The following is a 19,450-nucleotide window of genomic DNA, read 5'->3' as shown; positions in this document are numbered from 1 at the left end:
ATTTAAATGCATGAAAGTGATGAATAATTTTACAATAAAAAAATACAACTACATCATGCGGTCGACGATCTGGCATTTCATCGCTAACAAAAAGTAAGGACAGTAGCAACAGCATTTTTAGCCGCCTCTTTCGTATTTTCCGAATGCTTTTTCTCGATGACAGTCTTTATTTCTTCTGTAGAAAGACTGGGAAATCTCTGTTTTTTTCTTAGGGTTCCACTCGTACTGAAAATTCCAACAAAATACCTGCTCTCACTTTGGTGTTTGTGCCGCAAAATATGGCCACCAGCCCTTTTCACGTTATGATCGCGTGCACTTGGTTCTTTTCACCATTCTTATCAAATGCGAATTGTATCCAGATCGGGAAACTTATTTCCCGGTCGAATAACCATTTAACGAAGTTCATTCGAATGTCATTCGAATGTGTTCACGAGCAAAACTGTCAGGCTATAATACACAACTATAGCAATGTAATTATTTGTTTATCGTACACCTAAACAAAAAACAAAAAGAGTGCATGAAAAACAACCATTTTTATTGTAAACAAACAAACGTGAAAGTCACAACTCAAACCACTGACGCAAACCGCACAAGGGAAAAGAAAAATTTGTATTGAGCTGACATCAGCAAAAAAACGTTCAAAAGCGGTTCACAGACCCTGTATTATGTACTGAGCACACGAAAGCCGGTTGTAGAGTACAAGGGAAATCGAGTGTGTCGTACTTTCCGCAAATATTTTAAATCTGATGTCAGTGAAGTCTTGCAATCGGCATCTTCTGCAATTCCAAACACACACTGTATCAAATTTAATCAGTAATCCGATAATTATTAGTTATGCAGTTTCAAATCTTGTAAATAGTAGATTATACATCCATCTTTAATTTATAACTTGTTTACTTTGGTTTTCCTTTCTTTCTTTCTTTTTTTCGGTCTAGAAATATATTTCACCTTTTCAATTCTTTTCTAAATCCGTACAATATAATGCTTAACGAGTAGTATAGGGAATGGGGGTTCCAGCGCAATCTCAACACGGGCAAGACCCGTGTCAAAGATCCACCTACGGAAACAACCCACTCCAAGTGTGGTTGGGGGCAACAGCGCAAATATGTTAGTCTATATATGGAGTGCGAAGAATGTAAGAGAACTTTTAAGAAAGAAGCGGATTTGAAAAAGCATTTGAAAATGAAGACGAAGTGTATGAGCAGTTATGATTGTGGATGTGGTAAGAAGTTTGAGACTAAGGTTAAATTGTTTTGGCATTGTCAGGACTGTGAGTACGACTACGACGACCTAAAAAGTGCTTGGTATTAGGTATAAAATATTTCCTATTATATAGATGGAATCCCAAAGCAACTTCAGCACGGTGTCAATACCCGGTAACGGTGAGATTGACGTTAGACAGTTTTGGCGTCAGTCAGAAAGGAAGGTTAAAAGGACTCTCCGAAAAGGTATAGAGGAATTAGGAGCCCTGAAAGCGAGTATAATGGTAGAAGTAAGTTTATCAAAAGATGAGGTAACGACGACAGCAATGCTGCGATCAAAGTCACTGGTTATATTAGAATCCACGAATCTGGATAGGTCACTCAGTGAAGCCTTAGAAGCAATAATGGAGTCGCTGTCTAACTACACGAAAGAAGGATCGGGTTGGACAGTAGAGGAGGTTGAAGGAATAGAGATAAGTATAGCCAGGTACGTACCCATACGAGGGGGGAGTTACGTACCGCTACCAACGTGGGTAGAAAGGAAGAAGGCTATTGTAAACGTGAAGAATGAAGACAATCGATGCTTTATGTGGGCAATCAGGTCTGCACTGTATCCAGCAGAGAAGGACCCCTGTAGGACAAGTAAGTATCCCACAGACGATTTAGAGTGGGATGGTGTGGAATTTCCCATGCAGTTGATAGACATCCCCATATTTGAGGAAATAAACGATCTAGCAATTAACGTTTACGGAGTCAGAGAGCAGACGATAGTACCGTTAGTTCTGTCAAAAAGTAAAGGAGAGCGCGTACATTTATTCTACCACGGCGGACACTACTCATGGGTTAAACACATTAGCAGACTATTCTACAGACATACTAAGCACAAAGGCAAAAAGTACTTCTGTGACTGCTGCTTGCTGTCATTTACATCCTTAAATACCCTAAAGAAACACGATGAGATCTGCCGCGGAGTCGAAGAAGTGGCGCAACGGATCCAGATGCCCACCAACAAAGAGCTTTCATACGCAGACCATCAAAAGCAGATGCAAGTGCCTTACGTGATATATGCAGACTTCGAAGCGTTGATAACTAAGGAAGAGCAGAAACGTGGCGCCACGAATAAGGTAGGATTACACGAGATCTGCTCCTTTGGTTACATAGTAGTCAGATCAGACGGTAAAGCAAACCCTCCTGTGATTTACCGAGGTAAGAACGCAGCTAATGAGTTTCTAGAAGCATTGCGAGAAGAGGAGGGAGAGATTAGAGAACAATTAAGATGTCCAAAGAAGATGGAATTTACCAAAGAGAACCAGGAGGCTTTTAACAAGGCAAAAAAATGCCACATTTGCCAACATACGCTTCTTCAGTTTGGAAGACGAGCCAAGAAAGCGTGGGATGAAGATGGAAAGTATCTAGGAGAAGCTCATTTTAAATGCGGGAAGTATGCTAAGAAAGGTGAGAAGCCGGGAAAGCCCTCCACGCACTGCATTCACTGCCACAAAGCATTTGTTGAGGATTTCTATGTGGATAAGGTTAGGGATCACTGCCACATCACGGGTAAATACAGAGGAGCGGCTCATTGGAAATGCAATATAAACTTCAAAGTAAATCCAGACATGGAGATTCCGGTGTTCTTTCACAACCTCCGCGGTTACGACTCCCATTTGCTACTACAAGGAACAGACGGCTCCGACGTCAAATGCATACCCAACAACAAAGAGCGCTACATGTCCGTAACTGTGGGTAAGCTAAAGTTCTTAGATTCGCAGCAGTTTATGGCGGACTCCTTGGCAAACCTCGTAAAGTATAACACCAACTTTCCCATTTCCAGTCAATACGGCGCGGAAAGGAAAGGAGTCTACCCATACGAATACATGGACTCCTGGGATCGATTCAAAGAACCCCTACCACCCAAAGATCGCTTCTACAGCACCCTAAACGAGTCTGGTATAAAGGATGAGGAGTACCAGCATGCGTTAGACGTGTGGGAAAAGTACTCCTGTGAGAACATGGGTGACTACCACGACATCTACCTAAGGTCTGACGTAGTGCTGCTCGCAGATGTTTTCCAAAGCTTCAGAAAGATGGCTATGGAATATTACGGATTGGATCCCGCTAATTTCTACACGGCTCCTGGGCTCAGCTGGAGTGCTTTGTTAAAGAAGACAAATGCGCAGTTGGATCTCCTAACGGAGTACGACATGTATCGGTTTATGGAAGACGGTATTCGTGGCGGCGTATGCGGACCCAGCCGACGTTACGCCCGCGCAAACAACCCCTTAGTAGAGCACGACCCAGAGAAACCAACCACATACATTTACTACCTGGATGCGAATAACCTTTATGGTTGGGCAATGTCACAGTACCTACCTGTGAGAGACTTCGAATGGGATCCAGTGAAGCCGATAGACTTCTACATGCAGGTAGGAAAGGAGGAAGACAAGGGTTACGTCTTAGAAGTGGATCTGGAGTACCCAGAGCACCTGCACGACGAACACAATGAGTTCCCCTTAGCACCAGAAGCGATAGAGATACCATTTAAGCAGCTAAGTCCGCTGCAAAAGCAAATGTGCCCTGGTTACAAACCGTACAGGAAACTAACTATGAACCTGATGGATAAGAAGAAGTATGTGGTACATTACCGCAACCTGCAGTTCTACGTGCGACACGGAATGCGCGTAGAGAAGATCCACAGAGTCCTAAAATTCACGCAGGAACCCTGGATGCGCCCCTACATTGACTTTAACACGCAAAAGCGTACCGCAGCGAAAAATGACTTCGAGAAAAATCTCTTCAAACTGATGAACAACAGCGTGTTCGGAAAGACAATGGAGAACATCCGCAAGCGCGTAAGCGTAAAAATAGTCAGCACCAAAGAGGAAGCAGAAGCATACGTGTCACAGCCAGGCTTCGTTAGATACGTAGAAATGCTGAACTTCTACGTGATTCACATGAAAAAGGCAAACCTCTTACTAAACAAGCCCGTTTACACAGGCTTTACGGTGCTGGATCTATCGAAGCTGCTTATGTACGAGTTCTACTACGATAAGCTTAAGCCAAAGTACGGAGACCGCTGTCGCCTCCTGTACACAGACACCGACTCCCTAATTCTAGAAGTGCAAACGGAAGACGTTTACAAAGACTGCCTCCCCGACATAGACGAGTACGACACCAGCGGTTACCCGAAGGAGCACTTCCTTTACTCTGCGAAGAATAAGAAGGTAATTGGGAAGATGAAAGACGAAATGTTAGGAAAACCCATAGTAGAGTACGTGGGCCTGAAACCAAAGATGTACAGCGTGCTAAAGTTAGACGGCGTAGAAAAGAAAGCTAAAGGCGTAAAAAAGTATGTGGTTAAGAAGGACATTACGCACGAGTCCTACCTCAACGTATTACGAACACGCAAGGAACAGCGGCATAAGATGAACAGCCTGCGCAGCTATGGTCATCAGATACATAACGTCACGCAGGAGAAGGTGTCACTGTCTGCATTTGACGGTAAGCGATGGATGTGTGATGACGGAGTGCATACGATAGCATTCGGACATCACACGATAAGCAGTTCTTCTTTGACGAACCCACGCGTGGGACCATCATGAAGATAATACAAGATGGGCTGACCCTTCTTAGCTATCGCACTTCGGATCTGGTAAGTTTCCAAAGACCAATTAGGATCCGTAGCTCTTTTGGATCCTCCTTCTAATTCACCCGGCTCATAGAGATATCGAGCCGTGACATCACCTAATCTCTTCTCCTGGGGGAAGACCGCCCTCGAACTTCTGACGTAGGACTTGTGTTCCACGTGCTTCTTTTTTATGGCATCCTTGGGTTTTATTCCCGTAGCCCTGGCCGCCTCGTTGTTCAAAGCTGCGACGACCTGGGGGAGCCTCTGAGTCCATTCCCTGTTGCGTTTGGAGGGATCTTCCAGCTCTTTCCAATACTGGTATCCAAAGAGACGCTCAGCCAGGGTCTTATTAAATCTTTCGACGATGCTCTGACCCCTGTGGTACTCTGCTTTAGCTCTTCTAATCTTAGTGTCGTGGTCTTTCAGGGTCTTGGTAACCACGCCCATAAACTCCGTCCCCGCATCCACTTGCAGCAGCTTAGGCCATTTCAAGACGCGCTTATAAACCCTACCTAGGGCTTCTGCGACTTCCCCAGAATCCTTGCTGGTTATAGGTTCGGCGTCCTTGTATCTGCTTGCGATATCGACTACGGTCAAAGCGTACCTATAGGTCTTTCTTCTCACCTTGTCGTGCGGCAAGAAAAGCAAATCCGCCTGATGAACTTCATTGGGGGTATTTACGGTGAAGCTGGGCCTGGGAATGTACTTAGGCACGGGAAGATAAACCTGCCAGAGGGTTTGTTTTTTCAACCAGTTCTTAGCCGTTTCGTCTGATACCCTGGCCGCGGTCGCGAGTTTCTTGATGGCCGACGCTCCTTTCCAATAGCCTTCAGGCCCATAGTAAATCCTCTTAAGTTTGTCCTCTACGCGGCCCATTATATGAATTCCAGGACGAGATTGATCTTACGTCCGTTAAAATCCACCGTCTTTCCGTCCACTTTAATGGTGATGTTTATGCTTTCTACCAAATTAGACAAGTCATAGCTTAAAGAAATGGGAGTGTATTCTACTGGGTCAAATGGATTACCTTTGGGTAGAAACTTGGACATAAGAGAAGACTTTTCTCCATTGTTGTAACTATGAACCAAGTCGCAATAGACTTCGTAAGAGGATGCGACTTTCCATTTTACGTCAAGTTGACCATTGATCGTGGTACTAGTAAGGCCCAGGAGTTCTACCAATGGACTGCCCTTTAAATTAGCGCTCCCATTATTTTTCTTGAATGTCATTTCATGGGGCAATCCTGTGGTAAGAGTGTATCCATGCTTCGCTAGCTCCTTAGCCAGTGTTATTGGGGTGTAATGGGAATCTGGTATTTTTGGTTTGGTGCCGGAAGTTCCGATGACAAAGCCATTAATTAAATTATACCAAGAATTATACAAAGAGCAACTAACCAACCGAACCTTACAGGCTTTGATGGGAGGATTCAAATACGTGGTAAAGTCATTCTTGTCGCTTTCCAAAAAGACGATCATTATATTAGATACGCCAAAGCCACGCCTCCGGCCAGCCCTGCGACTCCTACAAAGACCAATTCATTGTCTTTTTGTTTCTTAGAAGGCTGGTAGTAATTCTTGAACTGAGGCTTTTTCATTCTAAAGTCGGGGTGTGCTTGCGCATAAAGTTTGAAGGCGTAGTCTGTGTTTTCGAAGTTCTTGTCTGCCTGCATTTTGTCTTGGTAGTTCTTATCCAACCAATCCCTGTAAGCTTGTCTTTTTTCATTCCAAGCTGCCACGTCCCGCTGATATTTCTCCAGCGCTAAGTCGTGTCTCTTCCTTTCGGCGGCACCGCTTTTGTCGCCTCTAACTAATCTATCCAAATATTGACCACCATAATTAGCTCCAGTGAATGCTAAAGCTGCAATGACTCCACCTGCGACTAAGCTAACCATTATACATTAGGTAGGTACTTTTCCTTCCGTAGGTAATCCTTTACCATGATAGCCCCGCCTACGGCAGCGGTCATCTTAGCAAAGTTAGCGAAGCTCTTGCTTGGGTCTTCAGTAAAGTCTTCTTTGAGCACTTTCTTACCTACCCAACCAATACCCGCAACAATAGAAGTAATGATAGCTGCTTCTTCAACAGTTTTCAACAACGCGGTCGACATTATATTACAAAGCGAGAAGGTTATTCCATTTCAGGGATCTTACTTTTTCTAACCTCCACAGGTGCGTGATATGTTGCGGCCTCCCACTTTACTTTTGGCTTCGTAGCCCGCCATTGTAAGTAGAGGCTGCCTGCTGCTATAGCGACTCCTAACGCGCCAATGACGTACCCAGGATTGATAAAGGATTCCTCTTCTTCTACCTTTTCCTCTTTTTTTGCCTTGTTCTTTTTATTCATCTCCGCGAGCTTCTTTCCGGCAGCGACTCTGCCCGGAGATTTAGCCTTGGTAATCTTGGTATCTTCTACGGGAGCCTTTTCTGGTTGTTCTTCGATGTCACTCATCTTATATTAAGGGACTTGAAGGACTTGACAAGTAACTTGATGACGACTTGACAATGACTTGGCAATGACTTGACAACGACTTGACTAAGTACTTGAGAATGACTTAAGGACGACTTGACTAAGTACTTGAGGTGACTTGACAACGACTTGACTAAGTACTTGAGAATGACTTAAGGACGACTTGACTAAGTACTTGAGGTGACTTGACAACGACTTGACTAGGTACTTGAGGCGACTTGATCAGGTACCTCAGCAAGTGCCGCCTGGAAGACCCTCTCGACTTCTCTGTTCTTCTTGAAGTCCTTCCAAGATGTTCCGAAGGAACCTAGTACCTCCTTCAAGTCGACGTGCTGAGCTACGTGAAGTGCCGCAGAGGCGACTGCCATTAACTTACCGCACTTCAAAGACAACCAGCCGCAGGTTATCTTAAGTTCTTGGGCGATGACATAGTCCTCGCTTATGTCCTTCCGCAGTTGCTCCACGTCGTCTATAGGCAGTGCAAGTCCAAGCAATTTAGTTGCAAGTCGGATAGCGGAGTCTGCGACGGCGTCTGTGGTCTTACTTGCAAGGGCAGCCTCGTACCTTTTATGGAACTTTTTGACTTCCTCTTCCGACAGCTTATTAACCTGCTCATGGGTAAGTTCCTTGCCTATCATTTCTTTGCACTTCCCCGAAGACACAAGGATGTTAAGTTGTTCCTTGAGGTTACTTTCGTCTAACTGTGTGGGGACTTCATCTAAGAGCTGCTCAATCTCCATATACATTAACGTCATAAGGAAACCTCAAAGAGAAGATCATCTTGGAATGTTGGTGCGTTTTTAAATGCCGCATGTATTCGTGCAGCTGTTCCTTGCTTATCTCACCACCGTAGTCGCTTAAAATGGTTTCCAGGTCAGACTTGCTCGGAGTATAAAATACTACGAGAGAGCCTATGTTTTCCCTAAAGGGCTTAGAGACGCTGGTAAGCTGCTGGGAAAGCAACCAAACGCTAATGTTGTCATGTCTACCGCTAAAGGCGAGCTTCACTAATTCGGAGGTGCGCTTTTTTACGTCGTCCCCACAGGCAATGTCATCCAGTATGAGTAAAGTCTGCGTATCTTTAGGGAATTGCTTATGCCAGAACTTAAGATGGCTGGATAACTCGTTAGGGTCTAAGATATCTACGAAGAAGTCGTCATCTTTCACTCCTATGCCCGTCCAGGTGCGGTTGTTCACGTAGGTGGGACAAAGCAGCACTATGTAGTCAAAGCGGTATCTAAAGGGTCCTAATAGCTGCTCCACGATGAACTGGGTCTTTCCGCAGCCGGTGGGTCCTACTATCAGAGCGTTACAAGGCATGTGATCTGGGTTCATATATAGATGGAACCAGTGGAAGCAGTAAGAAGGATTACCGCTGACGCAAAGGATAAAAGAGACACCATAGAAATGCAAAGGGAGGAGATAGACCGGTTAAAAGAGCGCGTGCAGGAATTGTACGATGAAATGTGCGGTCTGAAGCGCGCAGAACGGTTTGGTGCGCTTTTGACAATGGCGGGCTGGGCTAAGGAGTCCATTAAGGACTTCATTCGATATCCCCCATGAATATATGGATTACGTTTGTATGGAGTGTGGACAAGCATTCGAAACCCAAAGTGAGTTAAACAATCACTTAGATTGGCTGTAAGACCTTCGATATATGGACTGCATTACATGTGAAATACCTACTGACTGCATTTTCCCTCCTAAGGAGCCTACTGCACCATCCGACATAGTCGCAACGCCATGTAAAGAATACACCTGCCGTCATTGTAACGAGGTATTCGTTGAAGAATCCTTCGTTGGACATTGGTGTTATGCAGACCCCAAGGCTAAGAGGACCTTCGCCGATTCTACGAAGACTAAAAACATCCCTTAGAGGCTTGCAACGGGCTTCGAAATAGGGGTTTCAAATGTTGACAAAAATGTCAAAATATAAATGAGATATATGGACTGTCAAAGTTGTCTTAAAAGATTTAGCAGCAAGCGAAGAATGCAGCAACACGTAAACAGACGTACTTGCATCATCTGTAAGAATTGTGGTAGATCGTTTCCACAGGGGTTACACGAACACTTAAAGAGAGGCGTGTGTATTAATAACCGCCAATGTAGTTTCTGTGATAAGGTATTCAGCAGCATACAACGCCTTCAGACGCATAAAAGAAGGCATGAAATATCTTATAGACTCCTTTCGAGGGAATATAGACTGGGAGACATCGAATGTTGGAATTGCAGTGGTCCCTTAGACGAATGTAAACATAAAGAAGAATACCTAAAGAAATGCATAGATAAACATAAAGCATTGTTAAGGTTATTCCCTTCCTTCGAAAGAACTGAAGGAGTTCCATGGACCAACAGAGAATATTGGACTGACGTTTGTTATGGCTGTAAGTGCGTCAGGGAGTCAGAAGGACATATTTCGTACTGTATTTGACATTTATGTCAACATTTGAGACCCCCTGTTTGGGAGAGCCTTGCAATATTCAACTCATATACCATGCTACCTTACATCGCCGCATTCACAGGTGGAGCCCTGATATACGCCTTTGCCGCTCGAATGATTGAAAAAAAGAAGGCAGACATAGCAACTGAGTACTTGTCTGCCCATGAAGAGGATTAATCGCACAGCGGATTAACCTCTGTGTGACGCTCGATGTCAAACTTCCATCGGCCGTTCACCTTACCATGACTGCGTAGGTGTGTGTATTCTTCACCTTGCAGTATGTATCTAACGCAGTCAGGCGCCCAAAGGCTGTATTCCTGACCCTCGCGTTCCAAGACTAACCTTAAACGGTTGATGTCTTCGAACGCGACGTAATTTTTTATTCGGTATGCAACTCCTTGTAGCAGGTCTCGCCAGTGCATTTGTTCAAGGATCATTATACCTATGGAATATCTTAAGGTGCGTGCTTAAGGTGTTGGGGCCTTTGAAGGCCTTTACGCACCAAGGACAAGGGATACGTACGTCGGCCATGTACTCGGCTATTTCCCTGGTCAGCATATCGTAATCATTGCTTACGATGGTCAGGTAACCATTCTCTTCGAATCTTTCTAACATCACCTTTTGTTTGTCGGACAGGACTCCGTTGCCTTTAGGTGTTTTCAGTTCGATGCACAGCCCATTATATTTTTTATGACTGTTGAGAATCAACAGGTCGGGTTGCCCTGCCTGGTAGCCCTTCTGCCAGCATTTAATGCGCTTATTTGAGGTGTCTTGCAGTTCTCCTAAGCCAGGGACTATGATTGCATATGGGTAGAACCTGCGAACGTTGTATACGACCCGATTATGTAGGTCAGACTCGGTCTCTATTTTAAACTTCATCTTATTTGGGCTATTGAAGCGCTTCTCCAGCTCGTAGTTACCATTCTTTCTAAGCGCAGGTAGGACTTCCTCGAAGACCCAGCTACGCAGCTCCACTGCTTTAGGTAGCTTGGAGCTAAATATCAACTCATACAACCCAGGTTCCGAAATGAACACGGATTGTGGGTGGATAGTAGAAGGGGAACGGTTTGGGACCCCTTGTATGTCAACCCATCTTTTCTGGTACTTTTCGGAGACATGATCCCTGATGGCCTTCTTGGTGTTCTCGTAATCTAACGCCGCAGCCACCTCCTTTGCTTTGAAATACAATTGGTCGCCTTGCACTAGGCATTGCAGTTTGGTGTCGTCGTTTTCAAATACGCGAAGCATTATATACGTAAGGAATATTCTTTATCCTTTCGCTTGACTCAAGGAACTCGAGTCTAGTAGGCAACGCTTTTTAGCTGATTCATTTCTACGCTCAGTTGCGCGTCTGAGACTACGAAGATATATGCGTTGATCTTAGTAGTGTCGCTGGCATGCTTGGTGCGCTCGATCACCAACGTAACACCATCCTGTGTATTTACCAAACGAAGACCCTGTCCATGTAGGTCTTCGTCGTTCGTCGTGCGCATGTCAATCCACAGCGCATACTTATCCTTGAAGAAATCCTTTGGACCAATTTGATCACCCAACTTACGCGCGGCTTCCCGGTACACGTAATCAGGTTTTATCCCATTCGAGTAAATCTTATTGGGTACTCCGTTAATGCTAACGCCTACGTTAGTGATGTTAGGATTAAAGAATACCTCAGAGTCACGCAATCCTGCCGTGTATGTTTTTGCGAACAGCAGCACTATTCCTGTAAGGCTGCGTCTGGGTACGTTAATGCATTGGTTGATGACCTCTTCACCGTTGTTTTGAAAGCTAAAGGTCTTGTACATTACGACGTGATCGTAAAGGAAAGCCTTCCCGGAGCTGTATTCCATACCGGCGCTACGTGCTAGGGCTTCGCTGTGTATTGTCTCGTACTGCAGCTCTAAGTTTTTAATGAAGTAAGGATCCACGGCTGAGGAACTTACATCTTTTCCTTGTAGGATGTTCGTAGTATCTGCTAGGGTTACTTCGAACTGTAGTTCGCTTAGCTGCCTTGGGTAGTATACGCCGTGGTTCGTGATAACTTCGAAGTCCAACGGAATGATATATTTAGTACCATATGCCATCTTTATCTCATCTTCTCCCGAGGCGCCAGAGGTTTTGCTTCTTACCTTGCGTATGGCTTCACTGGCGATTCCCTGCTCTATTCTTCTACCGCGGTCGAAGGCCGTCAACCATAAGTCTTTGTACGTGGTATACAAATCATACCTTTTTAAGTCCAAGAGGGTTTCCCCAGCGAACTTTACACACATCTTGGAAACGAGGTTTCTACCCGCATTATTGACGACGTAACGCACGTCTGCGGTATCTGGCTGTATTGCTAGGTCAAACCTTAGCGCCAGGGTGCCAGGAACTAAGACTAGGTTATCCGTTAGGCGGGGCACGCCTACGTACAGGGTTTCCCCTGGCTTTGCGCTAGAAGGCGTAAAGGTGACACAGTTAAAGGTGCGCTCTGCTTTCAGCCCGCCAACCTGCTTAGGTAATATGCTGGGGTTTAACTTTGAGCTTATCATATATAATGGAAGTAGAAGGAACAGATTTTGATCCTACCACCGAAGAAGGTCAAGTTGATATTAATGACGAAGAATATGACGCATGGACTAAAGGCGCGGATACAGAACCTCATATCTACAACATGGCCTTGATAAGTAGGTATGGGGATAGGTGGAGAAGCTTCAAGGCCGCCTTAAATAGCATGTGGCAATCAAGAAACCGCGGCAGCCCCGTCCCTGAGTACTTAGAGCTTCAAAACGTAGGCGAGCAAGGGGCAACTGCGCGGGAAACCGTAGAGTGGGCAACGCAAGAGCTAACGCAGCGCTATTCCAACTTCGATTCTGACGAGGTAAGGCTCACAGAACGCGGAAACAAAGTTCGCATAAGCGTTCAGGATTTAAGATTTCCCAATAAAGACCGCTGGACAAGCCCACAAAACCTCTTCGATGAGGAGGGTAACGTTAGGGGTGACGTCTCGAGATTAAAAGGCTTTCAAAGAGCCACGAGGAGTGCGTTAGAAAGGCTGGCGGCTGTGAACGAAAGGGTTGCACTAGAAAAACGCGTTGAGGGGATGCAAGAAACGATAGACGAAAGGGAGGAAGAATACATGAAGCAAAACCAACTACTTGCCGATGCTCATAAAAGGCAACTCGACGATAAGGACCAAAGAATAGTGGAAATAAGAGAACAAAGAGATGAGGCCTTAAGCGAAGGAAATCGAGTTAAAAAGGCCTTTGGACTCGCCTTACAAGATCTGGGTATTAGTAGGGAGGAGGCTAAAGACTTGCGTACCATCATATCCGGCTCTTTAGAGGAGCGGCGGCAGTTAGTTTCTCGAATAAAGACTATGGAAGAGCAACTCAGACAAATGAGTCAGGCTATTGAAGACCTAGAGGGGCAACTGGAAAGTAAGCAGGAAATGATTGATGACCAAACTCGTACCGAGGAAGAAAGGGAAGCAGCTCAAAGGGCGAAGGAGGTACTAGAAGTACGCATTGCGGAATTACGGGCGCAAAAGGAAAACCTGGAAAAGGAGCTGGGGCTTACCACCAAGGAAAAGGTAAAAAGAGCTCTGGTGAAGTATGGTATTCCGCTGGCATTTGCGGTTGCTATTTCGAGCGTAGTAGGAGTCATCCTATCCACGCTTAAGGCTACGGGCGCGGGCGTAAAGAAATTAGGCAGTGGGCTGACGGACTTGGGAAAAAAGATGGCAGCCGGTCTTCCTGGGCTGCTGGGTTCGGTCGTTTCCTTGGCACTTAGGACCGGCGGCGAACTGTTAAAGTTTGTAGGAAATAACATCTGGATCTTGGTCGTCGCTATTGGGGTGGTCCTCCTGAAGAAGATGAAGGCTTAATCTTCTCATCGGGCGGTGCCCTGCTTTGAGGATAATGAAAGACGGTATTAGCGCCGCCCTGGTAATTTGGAACCAACGGTAACACACTCATGGTAGAAATGGGCTTATGACTCCAGGCTGCATTAGCGGGCCTGCGACCTATGCGATTTATCCCAAACTTGCCGTCATCAGAAGTGACTTGCAACTTAGCATATTTACAATTGGCTAGCATATGAAAAGTTACTGGCGTTAGGTCTTCAGTGGACCTAGTGTAGGGCTCCATCGAAAAATGGGTAACTTTCCTGGTGTTCGTTGAAGTTCGATAAGGAAGCAGGGGCTTATTATTCTCATCGATAAGCCTAAACCCCACATTCGCATGCGTATTTGCATTAATGCTAATAGTGCAAATGACCAATGCAGTGCCCCCAACCTCAACCCACAGTCCAACGTCATGCCAAGCGCCGTTGTCATATCCCTCTTCATCTAAGCGGTGGGTATAACGCGTTTCCCTCACGTATGGATTCATATATTACAGGGAACAAGTTCCCTTCTAGAGGCTCATTACCGTCAAAGTGCTGATGGTCATGTGGTTATAGACAGTATTCCTTTGATTTTCTATGCTATTTATGCAAACACTCCCGGTGTCATCTACTCTTATCTGCAGCTTTACCTTCCCGTGGCAATCAGCAACCATGTGGAAAGTCCAAACGGAAAGATTCTCAGAGCTATTCGTTGGCGGCTCTACTGAGAAATGCGTAGGCTCCCTGTTGTTTGTCTTCGCGCGCATGGGCTGTAATACTCCATTGTCGTCACAGAAACGAAATCCTACATTCGCACTGCTAACGGCCCCCAAAGAAATGCTGCATAATATCAATTTCTTTCCTGAGTAATTCAAATTCACGGACATGCCCGTGACATCAACCCAAGATGCCTGGGTGTATTTTTTCTCGCCTGTGTAAGTCGTATAGACACAATCTACTCCAGCTACGTAGGGGTTGTTCATCGCCATATATAATAACTCAGACCAATGCTTGCAGCTGCTAGACCGGCTTTTAATAAGTTATGATCATATTCCTCAGGTATCGCAGGTAGGACCTTCTTTGATGGTTTCTTAACTACGGGTAGCTTCGTTTCGTGTGACTTTTTTGGCTTCTCTACGAAATGGGGGATGTTCCTAAGAGTGTCAGAGTTCACGTCGTTCACCCCAAACTTCATGTCCATAGTAGCTCGCTGCAGTTTGTTGTTGTATCCTACTACAGAACCAGTATTTATAGATAAATTACTAGGCATTAACCAACAACCCGGGGCTACTGCATAGTCCAACCTCGCCTTAGAATTTTGTATAGCTAGTTGGTAACGCTGTACGCCCTTGCTAATGTCGCCCTCCAAGATTGAACTTTCAAATAAGATCAAGGCTTCGGCTCGCGTCTCTTCTGCGGCGCCGGTATTTCCGATTATACTTGATCGGGTGTTTACCTGAGCTCCAAGGATGGAATACACGTAAGCTTCTATGCTGCGGTTCAAACGGGCAAGGCCGGCTTTGGTTAGTCCTTTACCTTCTGGGGGTATGAAATTAAAGTATTGCTTCGTTTGCTCGTCGTTGGTAATTTTGATAATCAGTGGATTAGCCCCTGCATACTTACCACCCTCGTCTTTGAACAAAGGTCCGTCTCTAACTTCCTTAGTGGTCTTAGCGTTTGGTTCAAAGAAGGTGCTACTGTCGTGAGTTTCTTTGTGATATCCCGTGTCCCATCGCAACTGCAGCGCATGAACTTCCTTATCACTTAGCTCGTGCCCACCAATCCCCCAATAAGCCCAAATATGCCCCAAGCCATTGTTAGCACCGACAGTGCATCTAAAATCCTTCCCTACAACATCAAACTCCTTACAAAGCCTGTTATAGGCTGGAACGTCGTATTTATTATCTCTTGGATAAAACGTGGCATCTCCCGGTAATGCAGTAACGCCCATCTCATGTAGTATTCTCCTAACCGTGAAGTGAAAATGAAACATAAATATTGAATTCTTCATCAAGTTTGCGCTTACCCCACAGCCGCTAGTGGCACACCAAACTGCAAAGTTTAGTTGCTGCGGCCAATAACGCATGTTAGGACCACTTAACCATTCATGAGATTCCTTAGCGGTGGTATGAACAATGGGTACGTTTTTGAAGATATCTCGCACCTTTAACGGAAAGGAATGCTTGTTAGAGATCCGCATGTTCAGCGTTAGGTCCAAGCTTGGGTGTTTATCAAATGAAACTGCGGGTATCGGATAAGTACTGGTACCCAGCAATAATTCCTTTGACCAACCTTGCACGGGCTTATGTTCAACATATGTTGGCTTAGGCTTATGTTCAACATAACCAGAATTCTTCAGTTGATCGTCTATCTGATTAACCAGCGTAGGTTTCAAATCCTCATTACTGTACATTCTGGAGCCGTTATAGTAAATACCATCGGGCCTTCTTTCGAACTTACTAGCATCCGCGTGCGGAAACATCTTCCTGAAGGCCCTCCAATTCCAGTAATCCCTATTGTCGTGATGTGGCTGCTCCTGTATATCATTCCCAAAAGCGTCGTACATTAGTATATATAATGGATGTTATACCATCAGCGCCTCCACTCTATCCTGATTTACCTACAAAACCCAATGAATTGAATGCCGAGAACTTCCGCTTGAATAAGGCAAATCTAATCCTCGCTTACTTAGAGGGTCAAACGAAGCACTATGAGGAGGTCAGGAAAAAGTATGCTAGAGCCCGAAGCATATTACATAAAATCGCGATAACTTCCGGCTCCATGTCCGTGGCGTTAACAGGCTCTGGCGTTGCTACTTCGCTTACTGGACCGGGAATAATCGTTGGAGTTCCTTTGGCTAGCGTCGGCGCCGTCTGCGGTATTATTTCGGCTGTTACAACAGGCGTTATGAAACAGTTGTCAAGCAAAATATCCAAGCATGACACGACAATAGCTCTGTCAAGGGCTAAAGTAAATACGATCACTGACCTTGTCTCAAAGGCTTTGCGTGACAGAAAGATAGACAACGCAGAATTCTCGCTTATCTTAGCTGAAGAAGACAAATACGAGAAACTAAAGTCGGACATAAGGAATAAAAAAACCATCGTGAAAGATCTTTCCGAGGAATCTCGCAAAAAGATCTACAAAGAAGCGAAAGAAGAGCTTCAAAGAAAGCTTGCTCAGTAAACATCTGCTTTGAAAAGAGCGTGACAGGATTTCGTTTACATATCGAACGACAGTCTGGAAATTACGCGTAATCTTATGGCATAAGATTTATACCATAATACACGGCATGACCTTATTTAGTAAATTATTACGCGTAATATAAATTATTTAGCGAATTATTACGCGTAATATAAATTATTTGCATGACCTTATTTGGCGAATTATTACGCGTAATTTCTCATCTTATGCCATAAGATTCACTATCTTCTTGGAATCCATCCTAAGAGGGGGTGGTTGGGGTCGATTTCGTGAAATATTTCGTAGATTACGTCAGGGTAATAAGGAATATCCTTATCCAGCCGACAAAACATCCACTCGGCTTTTGTCATATCAGAAACCTCGGGAATAGACTTACCGGTAATTTCAGACAAAAGATAGGGAATAGCTTTGTAATATTTCCCTAGTTTTAATTTTTTCAGCGTTTTCCGTAGACTTTGCGGGGTTGGCTCTTCTAAATGGTCTATGATTTTCTTCTTTACTTCGTTGTCTAAATATACCGGTCGATAACCTTGGATATGACTCATCCAGTCCCTGAAGTATTTTATTCTTTTGTATGGCGTCTTCTTACGACCTCCGTTGGAATAATATTGTTCCCTGGTAGCACAAGGCACGGCATTACGAATATTTTTACCGCACTCGTAACACTGTGCTGACGTGTCGTCTTCTATTTGCATTTTCTTACCACAACAAATATACTTATTTGGTTTAGTAGGTACAAACTTGGGTTTCAAGCACTTTACACAGAAATCATAAACAAACTCTTTACATTCTTCGCACTCCATATATAGACTAACATATTTAAGTGCGCTGTTGCCCTCAACCACACTTGGAGTGGGGGTCGTCCGTAGGTGGATTTTTGACACGGGTCTTGCCCGTGTTGAGATTGCGCTGGAACCCCCATTCCCTATACTACTTTAACGAAATCATGGGGAAATTTATACAAAGTCTTAAAATCAAAAGTTTTTATTGACAAAATTTTACTCAACTCATTTTCAACCAAATATTTTGGTTTTGTGGTCAATGACATCATCATCTTGTGTGGACTTCTTTGAGAGCAATTGGTGCGGCGTATTAATCAAAATACGAAAACTTGTTTACTAGATAGGTTACTTCGGGTCCTACGTAATGTTTTTTGGTGTGCTATAAATCATTTGCTTGGAGAGATTTAAACAGAATTGACGTTGGCTGTTAGTGGGAGGAAGTGAATCTCGAAGACGTACAACTTGACTGAAGAAAGCCCGATAATATAGTCTAAGCCATTGTAGGCTGTTTGTTTTAAGCTTTCAAAATGGTCGTAATGGAAACTGGAATAATGCTTGGATCGGCAATGGTTTTTGGATACGTTTACTTAACGTTTCTAAAAAAGATGGTCAGAGAATCCGAAGACAACATGGAGAAAGATGAAGCTCGCAAAGAGTCGAAGAAAAAAACTCCAAAGTCAAAGAAAACAGACTGAATAAATTGGAAGTCAGGGCGTTTCTACGATGGAGCAAGTGTTTATGAAGCACCAAGACAAAGCTATTTCAAAACGTCTTGATCAAATTGAGCTCAGGGTGTGACATTCTATCAAACGGTTATATTCAGATTTGGACATATAATGGAACTAAACCTCTTGGAATAATAATGTTATAGCACAAAGAAATCCCTATTTAATATTGATTCGACGAGCAAGCTTTGGTATCAGTAGTTTAGCAAACACATGAAAAAGCAGTAGAATAACAATATACAATTAATGCAAGTCGGTTTATTTTGTACAAATAATATAAACACACACAAAGTTCTAATATTTTATAAGCTTTATGGATAATCGAATTAGTCTATACGAAATAAGATAAATATTCATTAAACAAGCGCTTGCACTTTCAGGATTTAGTTGCGTCTCCTAGCACTGAAATCGTAGTTTTGCTTAAACAGTGACGTAAAAAATTGTAGCAATTCAGATATTTATAAAATAAAATGAAATGAAATTACATGTATACAAAAATAAAAACCAAGTGCTTTCAAAAACCAAAAGCTTCGAAAATTGTGTTGTGCATCAATTAACTAGAGTACTCATTAATACTGATTTTCACTTGGCATAATTAGTGATTCTAAACTAAAATTTCCACCTGTTTGTTTATTTTGTAAAAGTGAAGCTACGCGGAACATACGAGCGATTGCAAACAAAAATTAGACTCCAAACGAAAAGTTAGTGAAAAACAAAACAAAAGAAGTAATATCAAACATTTTTCAAATTCAATGGCATCTACTTTGAGTTACGCACTACTAAAGATATTAAAAATAAAGGCGTATATCTGCAGTGATAACTGAGTAATTCTGACCGATATATGTTGAGTGTGTTTTTCAGTTTTATTTTTCGCGCACCTTTACTGGTAATATCAGCTATATTCCAGTGTTCTGTTTACAAACACACGTCGGTGTTTGTTTTTATATCGATTAACTTAAAAACTTTTTTTTTAAATCAAAAGAATTGAAATTAGGCTTTTAATCAATGGGGGAAATACAAAGTCCTAGAGAAGTAGTATGGGGAAATCTCCGAAATTTCAGTAGCAGAATTCGAAAATTAAAAAGCTGGTCTGTTTTAGTATAACTAGCACATGAATTTAAAATGTTATCCATTTGGTTAAGCGGT

General features: G+C 43.7%; 1 protein-coding gene across 1 annotated transcript; it reads right to left on the bottom strand.

Annotated features, from left to right (window-relative positions):
• Positions 1–518: 518 nt before the first annotated feature.
• On the bottom strand, positions 519–17,757 carry LOC148911060 (uncharacterized). Its single transcript, XM_089030429.1, has 2 exons — positions 17,174–17,757; positions 519–776 (listed from the first exon to the last, which is right to left on the bottom strand). The coding sequence occupies exons 1-2, from the start codon at positions 17,598–17,600 to the stop codon at positions 664–666; spliced, it is 540 nt and encodes a 179-aa protein (XP_088886555.1). The 5' UTR covers positions 17,601–17,757; the 3' UTR covers positions 519–663.
• Between the last annotated feature and the right edge of the window lie 1,693 nt (positions 17,758–19,450).

The sequence above is a fragment of the Actinia tenebrosa genome, unplaced genomic scaffold, assembly GCF_029948245.1.
Source record: "Actinia tenebrosa isolate PJP-AT-01 unplaced genomic scaffold, QUT_ActTen_1.0 PGA_scaffold15__27_contigs__length_11533743, whole genome shotgun sequence".
NCBI lineage: Eukaryota > Metazoa > Cnidaria > Anthozoa > Actiniaria > Actiniidae > Actinia > Actinia tenebrosa.
This window is presented reverse-complemented; position numbering and strand designations above follow the sequence as displayed.

Excerpts from the sequence above, each read along its gene's own strand:
- LOC148911060 (XM_089030429.1), bottom strand. The coding sequence starts at position 17,600 with ATGGAGTGCGAAGAATGTAAAGAGTTTGTTTATGATTTCTGTGTAAAG. Across the intron at positions 777-17,173 it reads TCTTTTGTCTGAAATTACCG|AAGATGCCGATTGCAAGACT; the intron begins GTAAGTCTATTC and ends TTGGAATTGCAG.